Below are 15,342 nucleotides of genomic sequence, written 5' to 3' on the forward strand. Positions count from 1 at the left end.
AGGTGGTCGGGTGCTCAGGTAGTCTGACGGGTTTAAAAACTCCTAGCATGTCCAGACCATCTTTAGTCTGCTTTTGGCTCCGGTCCTGAATGGCTCCCTTCAGGCTTGTTAGAAAGAAACCAGCTTAAATCAAACGCGTCCTTTGTGTGTGGCGATCGTGAACGGAGCGCTTTTCAAACATGACACAAATCTATTTAAAGCTTCACCGTGGGTTAGCGTGTTTTATAGTGACCGCTGTGCACACACAACATCACTCTCTGCCGTGGTGGATTTATTCTTTATTAAACCTGAAGTACTATGAGAAAACACCAGGCACAGTTTATTTAAAAAATACAGCGTGTCACTGATTAACACTGAGTCTGTCAGGACGTACAAAGGCCAACGGTGCGATCCATGTGGTCACCCCTAAAGTAAAGCCGAGGGAGGTGGAGGGCAGGAGAACAAAATGTACATTATAATTCAAGCAATGGTCAGGACAGCCCTCTCCCTCTTCCGCCTCTTCTTCTTCTTCTCCTCCAGTCGACCCGTGGCTTCGGCAAAGAACGTCACTTCCTCTTTGCTCTCGATCTCCCGCTGGAGGAACTGGAGGGCGGCGCTGTTGAAGCCCATCACGTCCTGAGGCGAAGGGACAGAGGACAAAGGTGAGCAAACACGTCAGAGAGACAAAACAACGAGCTGCTTCTGCGTGCAGATGTGTACTGACTCTGATCTCAGACACTTTGGAGAACGTGTTGGACCGCAGCTCATCGATGACGGACAGCAGCATCTGGTTACTGGTGATCTGACCAAAATGGATCCTGGAAGGACACAAAGACATCAGCCCAACATGGTTTCCACCAGAGCAATCACAGCAGATAACACGCTCAGACTGGCTTTAAGGTTTCCACATCCCTCTCATTATATCATTATAGAAATAACTAATTCACGAACAACAAAGAGCTGCACTTAAAAGATCATTTACACCTGAATTAAGAAATCTAATGCAACAACCATTAATAACTGCGGTGTTCTGCATATTGCAGAAATATTTAATGTTAACTTTGGGAGGCATTAGCTTTAAATTACGATGGCATCGTCTGAATTGGATTCATTTGGATTTTAATCAATCCGATTTGATTAGATTATGATTGTGTTACAATGATTTTGATCATAATGGCGTTATTCTGTCCCATTTTTCCTGCAGAATCTGTCAGCAGCATTCGGAACGTTGCTGTAAACTCCCTGATGTGCAAATAATGTCAGCACAGAAGTGTAAACGATCTTTGCCAACAGTCGGGGTGGGAATTTTCATCTTTGGTATGCAACAAACAGCATCCACTTCTTCCAAAAGTGATCTGGAATACTGATTGATCTGACTGTAATACGCGTTTCCTCTGTATGATCGTCCATCACAGAGATGTAGGATTTCTTTCTTTTTGCTTTAAAGTCACATATTTTACAAGTTTTTCTCAATTTATCCAATTTTATTTTTCCTTTCTTCACTGAGCACTAGGGTTGGGCGATGTCTTCTTAATTCGCAGAAGACGATGTTTACAGTGAAACATCGTGATGGACGATGATATCGGCATCGGCTACGACTCATGATCTAATAATAATAATAAAATTATGATCAAATAATAATAATAAAATGGTAGTATATAAGCTACATGGTGATGATTCTACACAGACTTCCCAGGCTTTAGCTGTAAGGGGGAAAAAAACGGCCCGTGCCAGAATGTCACTATCCGGCTGTTCAGTTGCTCGTTAACACAAACAGCTGATCGCATGGCCGCAACTCAGTGCATTTAGGCATTTGGAAACTTTCCCAAACTATGGGAAGTAACCAGAGAAAGTAACCAGAGCAGGTTTCCTGTGATGGCAAAAATCGCTAGAAAGTATCTCTGCAAATGCGCTACCAGCACGCCTTCGGAAAGAGTTTTCAGCACCGCCGGCAGTGTGGTCACCCCAGTCCGCAGCTTATTAAAGCCAGACAAGGTCAATATGTTGGGGTTTTTTGGCCAGAAACAGACATGTAAATATGTTGGAATAGGCTGCACCCGTGTCGCCCTCTTAACCTTTTAAGTTCTTACGGTTTAGCGCGTTTCGGTACAGGTAAGTCATGCGTTATGTTTGTTTGTTTTATTATTTTTCTTGCGCTTATATTTTTATTATTCTTTCCTTTTGGTGTTCTGCTGTGATATCATAGGCCTATCAGTGAAGTGCATGACAAATTATTTGAAAGCTTTTGCAGTAAAAAAAAAAAAAAAAAAGAAAGGTAAATGCCATAGCCATTGTGTTTCGGTTTGAAAAAAAAGAAAGAAAAAAAAGAAAGAAAAAAAAAGTGGGCGTGACATCACGATGGTTACCATCCATCGTGATGGTGGGTCATAAATGATATCATCGTCCATCGGCACAACCCTACTGAGCACCGAGTGTTTAAGTATCAAATTCACCAGGCAAAGCCCCTCGTGTGTAGGTCTTACTTGAGAAGGAAAAACAGGCAGCGGCAGACGAGCTCCACCTCCAGGCCCTGCTGGATGTAGCTGTTGAAGAGCTTCAGCAGCTCGGGAACGTAAGGAAACGGCAGCACCAGCAGAGAAACCTCCAGCTCGCTGGTGATCACATGAGATGTGTTTTTAACGGACAGAACAACGCGGGCTGATAGCTCCAAGTCAGGGTGACATATCAGGTGGGTTTAATTTATCTTCTGTGGTTCATAGCTTACCTCGACCTGACCTTCTTTATGACATCTAAAACGTAGCGGGATGACTGCAAGAGGGACGGTAAGTCATTTAGTTCCAGGTTACAGCCGACAACAACCTCACCAACAAGGTTAATCCTTCCATACGGTAAATATGATCAGTTGGGGAAGGCAATGATTTCCATGATCGTTCCACTTACCGAAACATTCCCAAAGGCCACGAGGATCGGGTTGGGTTTTGGAGGAGGAAGCTGAAAAACAGCATCGGCTTTAAATTAATTTCAACTTTGCACAAACAAATACTATATCAATACTGAAGAAAGGCGTCGCATCATGTATGCAGAAACAACAAATCAGAACCTCTCTAGCCTCATTAAATAACAAAGGTCGGGGTTAAAGAAAATCAACTGAAAAGTGTCTCTACCTCTTTGCCGGCTCTCTCACAGGCGTATTTGTGCTCTTCCAGCTTCCTGAGATCCTCTTTGTAAATCTCCAGAGCCTCCATGATTCGCTCTGCCTGCACAGAAATCACACAACAACAACAACATCAACAACATCAACAAGGAACATCGAAACCAGCTGATTCGTAGCTTCGGTCTTCAATGTGTGAGCATTGTTGGGACCCAAATAACTCAGATGTGCACACCTGTCTCAATATGGTGCAAGCACGGATAAATATAGTGAAAAATTAAGAGATGAAACGGATAAATAAACGTTTTATGATTTCCAGTTAACTTTTTTGTGGCAGTCTTCCATCATTCCATAAACAAGCCTGAAACTAAAACACGATATTTCTGGCACAACAAGGCGAAAGCACTCACAGCTTTGACGGTTTCAATGGTCTTCTTGCCGGCTGGAGCAGCCTCTCCCTCGGTCTCTCCGGGTACCTGCAGAGTGAGAAACGACCGTCTGACACAGCAGCATCACGGGAGCTCATTCATTCAACGGGCTCTAAACACACGAGTGAAAGCCGTTTCTCAGGCTTGGAAAACTGAGCAGAAGTTTAAACAGACGTGGCATTAGTACACCCATGGTTTAACCATATTGTCTACACGGCTTTTTCAGACGGCGCACTATGAGTCGGAGGAGTTACAGAGATGGAAGTGAAATCTGGAAGCTGAAAAGAGGGCTCTCACCACAGGCGCATCTCCTTTGGCCATGCTCTCTTCAAACTCCGCTTCTCTCTCCTGCAAATCCAAACAAAAGGCAAATTAGAGCCATGAACAAATGCCAGTGTCACTTTTTAAGCCCCGTCCTCCCGCCTCACCATCTCCCGCTCCTCCTCCAGGATGATGGGCTCCCGGGTCCTCTCCCAGAGACGGAGGGACTTGTCGTGAGACGATGACACAAGATGGTCTCCGTTTGGACTGATGGCCAGACACCAGACCTCCCGATGGTGGCCCTTTGACACAGAAAGGACAGTTAACAGATTTTTTCAGTAATGCCAGTGAGGGCGAACATCAGGTCGATGGAGAGGAGTATCACCTCAAGCGTCTGGATGTGCTCAAACTTGTCGGCATCCCACTGTTTGATCTTCCTATCCTTCCCTGCTGTGAAGAACAGGTGAGTCTTGGGGACAAACTGGAGGAACATGACGCTGTAGAGGAAAAAAAGAGAGTGAAAAAGGAAAATCAGGACAAGCTAATCAGTTAAAACTTCAAAGATACGAGTAATACAAAAGACAAAGTCGGCTGGAACACAAAAGATAGAAGAAAGAAAAGCAGGAAGTATATAGAAAGAAATGGAGAAACTAAAAAATTAACCCAGAAGAGATAAAAATGAAAGTCCAATAAAGACAGTGGAAAGAAAAAGACATAAAATGAGGTGATCCAGAGGGAAACAGATGAGCGGTGAGATGAAAGAGCAGCTGGTGTGACCACGCTCCCTGACCGCCAGAGATGAAGTCAGAGCTGGAAACTAAACAGCCCTGAAAATGATTTCATCACTGCGTATGGGATGAAAACCTGTTTCTGTTCCAGTGAACTTATGACCAGTTCGGTCCGGACACGTGTCAGCTGATACCTGTCGTCGTGAGCAAACAAGGATCTGTGACAGTCGCCGAAGTCCAAACCCCAGATCTTCACGTTCCTGTCAGCGGAGCCGGTGGCGATAAGGGTATTATCCTGTTAACAGAAACACAAACAGGCTGACATCTCACCAGCTGATGGAACGACACACACTCTGTGCTGGAGACTCCACATCAGAGCGAGACGGTAAGTCCCCAAACCGCCAGAGCAGGACAACCAGACTGAAAACTGGCCAAATAAATGCAAACGGCAAAGTGTAGCTGAGCTTAAACTCAAGTTTGCTTCACCGTACAAAAGTATTTACAAAAAATAAAGCTGCTTTTCAAATGTGGAAAAAAAGATAGACTCTGAGAGATTCACTTTAGACTTTTCTAACTGTTTAAAATTCTGAACTAAGCAACACAATGTGCTGGGAGAAGCAGGCGTGAACACAGATGGGAAGACGAGGCTTGTTTTACTGAAAGGAAACTTAGAAATACGACTTTTATGAGCAGGGAAGTTAACTCATCCTGCAGAATAAACAGGTGAGATGTCTCAAGATTTTCAGATTTGCATACATAAGAATATTTCTGTGACTTTCCCGTTTGGACAACAGAAACCGTCCCTAAGGGTCAGGGACCTCTGGAAGGTCCTTCTGCTGATCCCCTGAACTTCCACAGCAGCTTTACCCCCAGCTACACGGCAGCCACTGAGCATTCCCATCAGCCTCGGCTACAACTCAGAAAATGAGTTAAAGTGGTACTGCAGGAAATGGTGTTACTATTTAAATAACTGAATGAAAATCTGACCATTCAAGCCCAGTTCTATCAGCTAAAAATAAGCAACGAATGAAGAAACAGATCATTGTGAAAATAAATCAGCAAATCAGTTAAGTTGTAAATAACAAATAAAAACAACTAACCCAGCTCCACCTCCACCTGTGTCCTGACTCCTGTTCTGTCTCCTATATCCATTCATGTCACTTCTTGTAAAGCTTCACTAAAGTCCCTGAATTCCTTTTATTACTCGACTTCATCAATTTAAGTAGATGTAATGTTTTTCAAATGATCTGTCCACGCTGAATGCTGGTAGTTGTTGACCATGATTACCTTTATATTCAGGTTGAACATTTTGCATCTTGAGAGTACTCACGTGTGAGATGTCCAGACAAAGAACGGGCAGCTTGTGTCCATACAGAGAGAGGAAGAACTGAGGCAGCAAGAGGGAGATGGTTCAGACAGGATGCAAACTTTATCTGACAGCTTATAATGCCTAATGTTTGGCTACTCTGTTGCATGCTTGTGTGCACAAGTCTTGAGCCACCCTTCATTTCTTTATACGTTACCCAGAAAACAGAACCAGGTGCAGCAATGTACTGATATATGCACAAACATAAATGGAAATACAGCAAATAAAGCAAAAAACAGAGTTTGGAGTTTAAAAGTGAATATCTGCTCTGAGCTCCTTTATTCTCCAAAACAGCCTGAACCCTCTCAGACGAGCTTTCTGTCCTTTCTTTAAGGAGTCTTCAGGAATAGTTCTCCAGGCTTCTTGAAGGACATCCCAAAGCTCTTCTTTGGATGTGGGCTGCCTTTTGTTCCGTTCTCTGCCAACATGATCCCACACTGCTTCAGTAATGTTGAGCTCCGGGCTCTGGGGAGGATTCATCCCTCCATCAGACCTGCTGCCACTGATTTTCAGCCCACTTCTTGTGTCCTTTGGCACAGCTCAGCCTTTTCTCCCTGTTTCCCTTCCTTAAGAACGGCTTCCTGACAGCCACCCTTCCATGGAGCCCATTTCTGATGAGGCTTGGGCCAACAGCAGATGGATCAGCTGAAGGTCCAGATGCATCTCTCAGCTCCTGTGTCAGGTCTTTGCTGGATTTTTTCCTCTTTCTTAAGGACATCACTTTCAGATCCTGTTCATCTGCTGTAGATAGTTCTTTAGGCCTGACACTTCTTCTTCTGTCCTCCACTTGTCCAGTTTCCTCAAATGTTTTAAGGACACACTGCACACCGTGCTGAGATATGCCAAGTTTTCAGCTAACAGCTCTTTGGGAATCACCTTGTTGCTGCAGAAATCCTGTTTTCTGTCTGTCAGACTGTGTTATCTTTGCTGTTTTTCATGGATGCAACCAAATAAATGGGAATACATTGTGTTTCTCTTTCACAAGCTGCACAAAACACTGAGTTAGAGGCCTTTTATGTGCTTAAATTATTCAAAACAAAGACACATTTCTCTGAAAATGATCAGGACCGGACTGAAAATGAGTACAAAAAAAGCAGCCAATGACAAAAGAAAAGCTTTTGCTCGAGACCACTTTTAAAATATTACCAGAAAGTCTGGCAGCTTGGATGTAAAATAGAAAGACATAAGAGTTGGCTCCAGACTTCTGCACAGTGCTGTATTCATGTAGAACATACCTTAAGGGTGTCTGTGTAGAAAATCTTGACGGTGCAGTCTAACAAAGACACAGCCAGCAGTCTGTGGTCAGGAGAAAACTTCACACACAGAACGTCCTCCTCCAGCTGCAGAGTGCGAGTGTGTTTCACCGTCAGCCTCCTGCGTCACACACACAAAACCTCATCTGACCTTTCAGCCGAGCATTTCTGTTCTATACACAGCGCTTCACAAGCTTTCCAATCAAACACAAAGAATGAACGAATCTGTGAGCAAAAAGGGACATCAAATATAGCAAAAACTGCTTCAGCTGACTTCAGTCCATGTGTTGGGTAATACAAGATAGAAGTGGGCGATAACTCACTTCAGGCCAGTGCTCTGGTCTTTTATCAGCTCAAACTCCCAAAACTTCACCGTCTTATCTGCGCTTCCTGTGATGATCCCTCTCTGCAGGACACAATAAGTTAAACACCACAGAACAGCCAGCAATTTTAGTAATTCAGAACTAGTAATAAAACTAGAAGGATAGATGTGACTAGAAAAGGGTAGTTGAGCAGGTCAGAGGGCTGACCTGGTCGGGGGCGAGGCACAGGGACCACACGGCTCCATCGTGGGCGTCTACGGTCTCCAGAAGGCTTCCTGAGGCCAGCTCGAAGATCTGCAGCTTCCCACTCTGAAAAGGAAAAAAAAATTCACCACAAAAGGTTTGTAACGTTCAAAGAGGTATACAAAACTCGCCACAGGCTCAGTCATCTAAATCCAACATCAATCTTCAAATACAGAAAAAAACAAGACATCAAAGTAGCAGTCCAAAAAAACTTAACTGCACACGGAAGAAAGAAGAAACCTTATAAATCAGCAAAGAAGACTCCAAATACCTTGGTTCCCAGGATTATCTGCCTGTCTCCCGGCACAAAGAGGGAGCAGAGGGCGTAATCGCACGCCATGGTGCGAATCACCTGCAGGGTGGACCTGTGCAAGGCGGAGGAAGATGCAGTTAGAGGCCGACGTCAGTGTCGATGTGGCAAAACAGATCAGATCTACTATCCTCGCACCTGTTCCAGACTTTGACCGTGTCTCCGGACGCAGAGAGGACAGCCAGATTGTCAGAGCTGAAGGCCAGCGTGCGGACGTCGGTGCGGTGGCCCCCCAGCGTGAGGCGAGCCGTCTTATTGGCTGCAGGAGTCTTGTCTAAGGTCTTCAGGCTATACGTCTCAATGGTGTTGTTCTGCAGCAGCAGTGCCACCTTCAGCTCCCCACCTGCACACGACAGGCAGTCCACCCACCTGAGAGGGGACACGGGGACGTGGGGCGGGTTAGGGGCGGCCCGCTGGTCACCATCTCACCTCTCTGTTACCGTTACGTTTGCTCCACACCGACCTGATTTTGGCAGAAGCCTTGATGCTTGTTAGTCTGATGATCTCGTCCTTCAGCATCCTCTCCACCACCGGCTCTGCTTTCTGTTCGCCTGCATCTTCTTCCTGAGCTCTGCAGGAAGCAGCAACATGACAAACTTGAGTCTGGAGTCGCAGATTTAGAGACTTTGATAATGGGCTCAACACTAAATAAACTGTGCTGGCGATTGTATAACAGTTACACTTTCAACATGGCAAAAGTCTGAACTACTGAGTCACATTAATGGACAGAAACTCACAAAAGAAGTGGGTTCATTTGGATTATAATCAGCTGACAGGTTGTGTGTGTGTGTGTGTGTGTGTGTGTGGCCCCCGTGACCCTGAGTTGGATTCAGCAGGTATAGAAAATGGACGAATGTATGAAAGTAATATTTTCAGCTGCTTCCATCCACCGTCACCATGTTTTACTGCAAACTTTGCACACTGATATATGATGCTATGTGATGGCTCTTGTCTTGTCTACCTAAATGTCAGAAATGTCTTGTGTACACCGTGGTGATGGAGAGAAACGAAATTTCGATTCCTTTGTATGTTTGGTACATGTGAAAGAATTGACAAATAAAACTGACTTGATTTGACTTGACTTGATATCACTCCATATAAGAGAAAACTGACTTTTTTTTAACTTACCGCACTTTGTGTACAGTTAAATCTTGCGTTAATGGCTAACTTTGAGCATGCATCGTGTCACTTTCACAGACGTGTCTAAATGAAACCATGAGCTACTTTAGGACCAGAATGACTGATATGTTGCACATCTCACGTCTGAAGATGGGTTGAAAGGCTTTAGAAGTGGGTGCAGGAGCAAAGCAGAGCCCACGATGCTTACGTTTAAGGGGTACAAAGAAAGAGGAGTGGATGTTGTGACCGTAGTTCCTCATTTTACCATCAATTCATCTCACGCTCAGCTGAGATCACAGACGTGTTCATTCTTCTGCTGCTGACTATCTAAAAGCCCATCCCACGGATCAGTATGAATAATGTCTATACGTGGATCAATCTGACTACTTAAGAAATGTTCTTATTGCTCAGGTTACACGCTGTAAAGTACAAAGCCGGCGGTATAATGCAAGTGGGGTTGGAAACAAATCACTGAACCACTCATCCGACGAATGTGTTTCAGACGACCGCTTATCCCCCAACATGAACTGTATGACTCTGGATCAGTGAGTGCTTAAACAGAATAAGTGGTGGAAACTAATTTGAACTCCCGGTCTCCTCTGTACTTACTTTGCCGCCTTCTTTTTGGCTTTCTTCAGCTTCTTGGTCATTTTTCTCTGCACGTCCCCCTCTGACAGCACAGTGAAGAGCTCCAGCACCGATTCACTGCCCTGATCCAGGTGAGAGCGAGATGAATGGATTTAATTGTCAATACAAAGACTTTATTTACCTGATGCATCACATCTGTTTTATAAAATGCAAACTGCTTCATCTCAACTGAGCAGACTGGAAAAAAGACAGAGAAACAACGGGCTGAGAAGCTAAATGTTTTGACATCCATGTGAATTATATCAAGCAGACTTGTCATGTTTCACAATGATAATGAATGTTTTGGGTGCTTAAACAACGTGTCGAACGAGCCAATCAGCTACTGATGAGGGCCACAGTAAAGCTAACGGTGCTGGGAACCCCTCAGAGCTGCAGACATGCCTCAGAAGGCTCAAAAAGTCTACATAACTCCTGACTACTGGTTTGTATATATATTATATTATACTATATTTTTGCAGCCAAAACATGTGATTGAAGGGGTTAACCCACGAACCTGAGGACCCTGTACAGGTAACTCACTTGTCACTTTGAGCCCCTCCCCTATCAGAGCAATACTATGAGCGAGTCACTTTAACAGAATGTCCTGCAGCCGACATGTCATCCAACACTTTTCCACCTGCATGAGACCTAAAATCTATTTTGATTCACTTATTTCCTTCAGAATTCCTTAGGCAGCCGTGACAGTTTCTGCACATTTCATGGCAGTTCAGAGGGCTTAAACAGGACATCTGGACACTCACGTGGCAGGCGATGACTCTGGCCTTGGTGTCCGTGCTCAGCGAGACAACTCTGTCTCTGGCTTCTCTCAGGATGGAGCCGGCCTTCTTACAGCTCAAGATGCGCTAAGAAGAACACAACCAAACAGGAGTGAGACTGAGGAACACTCTAAACAGAGTGGTTGCCACCGGCTCTGACAGATTTGATACCCAGAAGACTTTAAATAAGCACAATTGAATGATCTCAATGTCTTTTTTTACAACAGTGTTGTCACAGGAGAGCACGTTGACTAAAGTTTTACCTCTTCAAGACTTTCGTCCTCCGCTTCCACACTGTCTCCATCATCGTCATCATCCAGCAGAGTTTTCCCCTTTTTCACTTTGGGCTCACCCGCAGCTTTTTCCTGACCAGAACCAGAAAGAATCAATGATGAGAACAGTTAACGGGCTGTGAAATCACAGGCTGCGCAAAAGGGACTTGTGTCATTTATGCGCTGGCTTGCTCAGTGAGAATCAAAAAGATTTAGGAACCAAAACCCTACATGGCTCACCTCCTCCAGGTAGCTGATGTCCCAGGCTCGAAGCTCGCTGTCGGCCGAGCCCGTTAACAGCCTGTTCTCCTGGTTCAACAGCACCATTCCCCAAACCTGTGTGTGAGAAACACACACTGCCACTGTCACCTCATTCATCCCAAGTTTGACCAAACAGAAAAACTCACAATGAGACCTATTTCTTACACACACATTTTGTGCGGCTCCATCTAAAAGAAAAAGTTTGGTCCTGAGCCCTGGAGTGTAGAGAAAGAAGCTCTCACCTCACTGCGATGCCCCACCATGGTCTTGAAGCAGTGCTGTGTGTCCAAATCCCACCACTTCACAAAGGTATCCTTGGAGCTGCACGGCAGCAGAACACACACATACACACACACTATGTTAGTAACACTTTGGTTACAAAGAAATTAAGCTTATTAGGATGTATTCACAGGCATTAGTGGTAATCTGCTTTATTATATTGTTATATTGTTTGGCTGATGCAGGCACAGAGTAAACAGTGTTAGCATAAATGCTATACACAGCAGAATAAAACGGGCGGTGGTGTCGAGTCCAGCTGCGTTTCTGAAATACATCAGTGTAAAGTTAACCCTCACCGTATAATGTGTCCTTTTTTAATATAAATTCAGTATACTATGTGTATTTATGAGCATAGCAGAAGGGCAACATCAATGATCATGTTGAAATCTTTTTCTTTTAAAAGCTAAAACACTGTATGAACTATCTGCAAGGCTTTGCACTATATATATATATATATATATATATATATATATATATATATATATATATAAAAAAAAAATAAAAAAACAGAAAAACAAATCAGACCCACATGCCAGACTGCATTGAATGTGGCGTAACTCAGGCAGCTCAAGTGGTGCAGTGCTTAACAGCGTGGCAAGAGGGCTCCCGAGTTCAGGCCAGATTAATCTGGCGCCCGGGTGGGTTTGTGTCAGCATAAACCTCTTACATCAACTTACATCAATACCTTTTACATGTGGGATGTCAGAATGAAAGAATTCTGTTGTTTTTTATCTAATTTTTAACTTTTTCAGCCAATGACTTGATGAAATTTCCACTCATCCTCCTCATCATCACATACTCTGTGATCCAAGACAAGTCAGTTTCAATAGCAAAGTTGTTTTCATGAGCTACATCTGATCAGCTACGAGTTATTCGTCTGAGAGGCGTGTTAACCTTGTGATCAGGAGGTTCTTGTCTTTAAGGAACAAGGCCTGCGTGATGAGATCTTTATGGCCTTTCAGCCTGTACAGCCCACACTCGTTGATGATGTCCCACACGATCACGTCTGTGTCCTGAAGGAGGAGAAAATCACAACAATAAACAAATCGGCAATCTTCAATCAATCTTCGCTGTAACACCTGTAATTTTCTGGTGAAACGCCTCGTATTTAAACATGTTGTAGTGGAGGCTGTCTCCTCAAAGTTTTACCTCAACTCCCAGTTTTATCAGACTTTAGAGACTTGATAAAATCTAAGAAAATCCTGCGTTTTGTACCTTGGAACCAGTGACGAGCCGCGCCCCCAGCGCATCGTAGGTTATAGCGGTGACGGCAGACTTGTGGCCATTGAAGGAGACGCTGCTTTCGCCGTTCAGCAGGTTGAAGATTCTAACAGCCCCGTCCTCATAGCCCACAGCGATGTGAACGCCATCAGGAGAAGGACAGAGGAAGCTCACCTCGTGTTTCTGGCCCTGCAGAATCAAAACCTGGACAGAAGGATTAAAGCTTCGCTTTAAACGCTTTAACCAGATACCTGGTCGCTTCCTACGGAGCCGTCGTACCTGTGCTGAAGCCTCACCTTCTCTCCTTTTCGCACGTCCCAGATGAAGACGTGTTCACATGCGGCAGCGGCCACGTAGCGCCCCCTCTCGCCTCCTCGAAGCGTCACGTACGTGATGTTGGCCTTCTGGCTGCCGATTACTCCAAACACTGCAGTGGCAGCGTAGCGCAGGTACTGCTTGGTCAAACCCATGACCGGCAGCCTGATGGGATGTCGAGTTCTGTTTCACAGGAACACAGTACAGACTCCAACAAATCACTCTTCTATTCCCTAAGTATTCCCGTATTAATCCATGTAACCTCTGAGGCATTTGATTCCAACAACCACAGTTCTCAAGGAATTCTTTAATAATAATCATTTTCTCCAGTTAAAAACAACACATGGTTCCTTTAAAAAACTACATGTGCCAGCATCAGTGGAAAAAAAGACTAAAACTCTGTCTTCCTCCCATTATCAAAATAGAAAACAGATGGATTTATTAATTAAATCATTATCATTATCCTACAATATTTAGTTTTTCAATTCTCTCCTGTGAAGCTGGCTTATAATTACAGATAGGCATCATGTACATTTAGAAAAAATAAATCATAACACTTCACAGTCTCAACATTTGATGTGATATCGTTATCAAACATTGCTGTACAGTGTAGCTCTGAATATTTTAAAGCATTGTATTCAGAATTAAGAAAATCTTACACAGCTGTCCAACCTTTGTATTAACGCCAAAGAAAGTAATCCTATTAATTAAACATGTTCTGAGAATACTTTGATCTCTATATTTATCTGTCCTAAAACGTGTCAATATACCAATATTGTAAATTTAACGCAATACCTGGTTGCAAAATACAGTTGCATCAGTTGCTCATCCGTTATGTGGATGTGTGAAACATAAAAAAAGAAGCGTTATAAACCACGTGTTTATTAAAATGTTTTTTTAGCATAACTTAGCCATTTTACAGACTTTTTAGCACATTTGAAGCTAAGTCTCTGGCCACAAACTGATGGGAGCGTTCGTTTTTAGACCTCAAAATGCCCGCTTGTTTTAAATTCGCCACTTCCAACAGTTGAATCGACTTGTAACAGAAACTCCGTCCATCTTATATCTGCCGTACTACAAATCGAGCGCATCCATCTACAGTACTCTGCCTGGTTCTGAACCCACGTGGTGACGTTCTCGTCTAAATCAACCTCAGGAAACCAAACGAAACGTACATTTGTGTCTGTAAATGTTATACACAATGTTAACGTGTCTTCAAAAAATTAAACAAGTTTCAGTTTGCTGAGTTTGTCTTCTTACCTTTAAATTTTGGTGGCTACCTGCTAACTTGTGTTGTCTTCCTAGCGTTGCTGTTCGGACTCAGACCCAACTAATCGACAACCAACGGCTTAAAAACAAAATTGAAGCGTAATGTACCCTGAACCACCAAATTTTCTTTTAAAGTACACACATTTAAATATTATGAGATTAGTTCTTAGCAGTATTAGGAAGTAAATGCTGAGCAGAACTGATAATATGTTTTATATGTTTTATAATGTTTTACTTGTGTCTCTCAGTCAATGTCATTCTGTTGCTTTTGTCTGTGATACCAGAAAACACGTTAAACTTTACGTAGCTGTGTCAGTTTAGGAAAATAAATGTTTTGATAACCCAGTTATCATATAAAAATACGTTTGAGATAATATGTTCGTTTATTTAGATTATTGGTTGACAGTTATTGGTTTGCTGTTTACGGAAATGCTGTCACTTCTCACCGTTTCCCGAGCAACCACAGCGGAAGTGCTACAGCTCTCTAGTCAGCTGATTAGCAACTGATGAGTCAACCATGGTCAATGGTATCATGAACAGCGTTACTGGTACCGGAAGTTCACGTGTGCTTCAGGAAAAATAAGAGCATGATTAGAATTAAGTGGAAAAGGGAAAGTCAAAGCAAGGCACATAAAACATTTTTTTTTTAAATACCATTCATGAGTATGATGTTGCGATGAGCAGCTAGGAAGCTAATCATGATTAAATATGCAGTTAGCACATGCATAACACTGAATCTTAATGTGCAAAATTTCGTAATGCATATTTATAAATATTCCAATTTGTTTTTAGGAAGGTCAAGGAGCAGATTACTAACAAACAACAAACTTTAGCATGATATTTTCCTTGTGAAACAATGTAAGGCACAAATAATATTTCAAGGTGAGAGATTTCATAAATCTTGAAGATTTTAACTGCCAGTAAGGACCAAATGAGCTAAATATTCAATTAAAAGCTCTAATTTGATGTAAATCCTCCATCTAATCCGTTCACTTTCTATTCTTAGCCCTGTTCAGGATCTTAAAGTTGTGGAGCACAGGCCCAGTATAGTTGTAATAAAACTGCCTGAATACATTATCAGAGCTTATTATGATTATTTACTTAACTGTTAAGATGATTATTTTTACTTAACTGCGTAAAAGCAACATATGACACTTGTAAAACTGTTTGTATCACAGTTTCCATATCATTTTCCACTGT

General features: G+C 43.1%; 1 protein-coding gene across 1 annotated transcript; it reads right to left on the reverse strand.

Annotated features, from left to right (window-relative positions):
* Positions 1-261: 261 nt before the first annotated feature.
* Positions 262-14,213, reverse strand: wdr3 (WD repeat domain 3). The gene is made up of 27 exons (XM_075480081.1): positions 14,134-14,213; positions 12,855-13,056; positions 12,553-12,762; positions 12,232-12,350; positions 11,301-11,379; positions 11,038-11,133; positions 10,789-10,890; positions 10,511-10,612; positions 9,732-9,832; positions 8,467-8,574; positions 8,142-8,372; positions 7,965-8,058; positions 7,658-7,759; positions 7,451-7,533; positions 7,110-7,248; positions 5,839-5,895; positions 4,703-4,803; positions 4,166-4,277; positions 3,948-4,082; positions 3,817-3,867; positions 3,502-3,567; positions 3,105-3,197; positions 2,881-2,931; positions 2,705-2,748; positions 2,463-2,591; positions 704-797; positions 262-615 (listed from the first exon to the last, which is right to left on the reverse strand). The coding sequence occupies exons 2-27, from the start codon at positions 13,026-13,028 to the stop codon at positions 460-462; spliced, it is 2,829 nt and encodes a 942-aa protein (XP_075336196.1). The 5' UTR covers positions 13,029-13,056; positions 14,134-14,213; the 3' UTR covers positions 262-459.
* Between the last annotated feature and the right edge of the window lie 1,129 nt (positions 14,214-15,342).

The sequence above is a fragment of the Odontesthes bonariensis genome, chromosome 12 (assembly GCF_027942865.1).
Source record: "Odontesthes bonariensis isolate fOdoBon6 chromosome 12, fOdoBon6.hap1, whole genome shotgun sequence".
In the NCBI taxonomy this organism is placed as follows: domain Eukaryota; kingdom Metazoa; phylum Chordata; class Actinopteri; order Atheriniformes; family Atherinopsidae; genus Odontesthes; species Odontesthes bonariensis.

Excerpts from the sequence above, each read along its gene's own strand:
- wdr3 (XM_075480081.1), bottom strand. The coding sequence starts at position 13,028 with ATGGGTTTGACCAAGCAGTACCTGCGCTACGCTGCCACTGCAGTGTTT. Across the intron at positions 2,592-2,704 it reads ATAAAGAAGGTCAGGTCGAG|CGAGCTGGAGGTTTCTCTGC; the intron begins GTAAGCTATGAA and ends TGTGATCACCAG. Across the intron at positions 798-2,462 it reads TGCCTGTTTTTCCTTCTCAA|GATCCATTTTGGTCAGATCA; the intron begins GTAAGACCTACA and ends GTGTCCTTCCAG.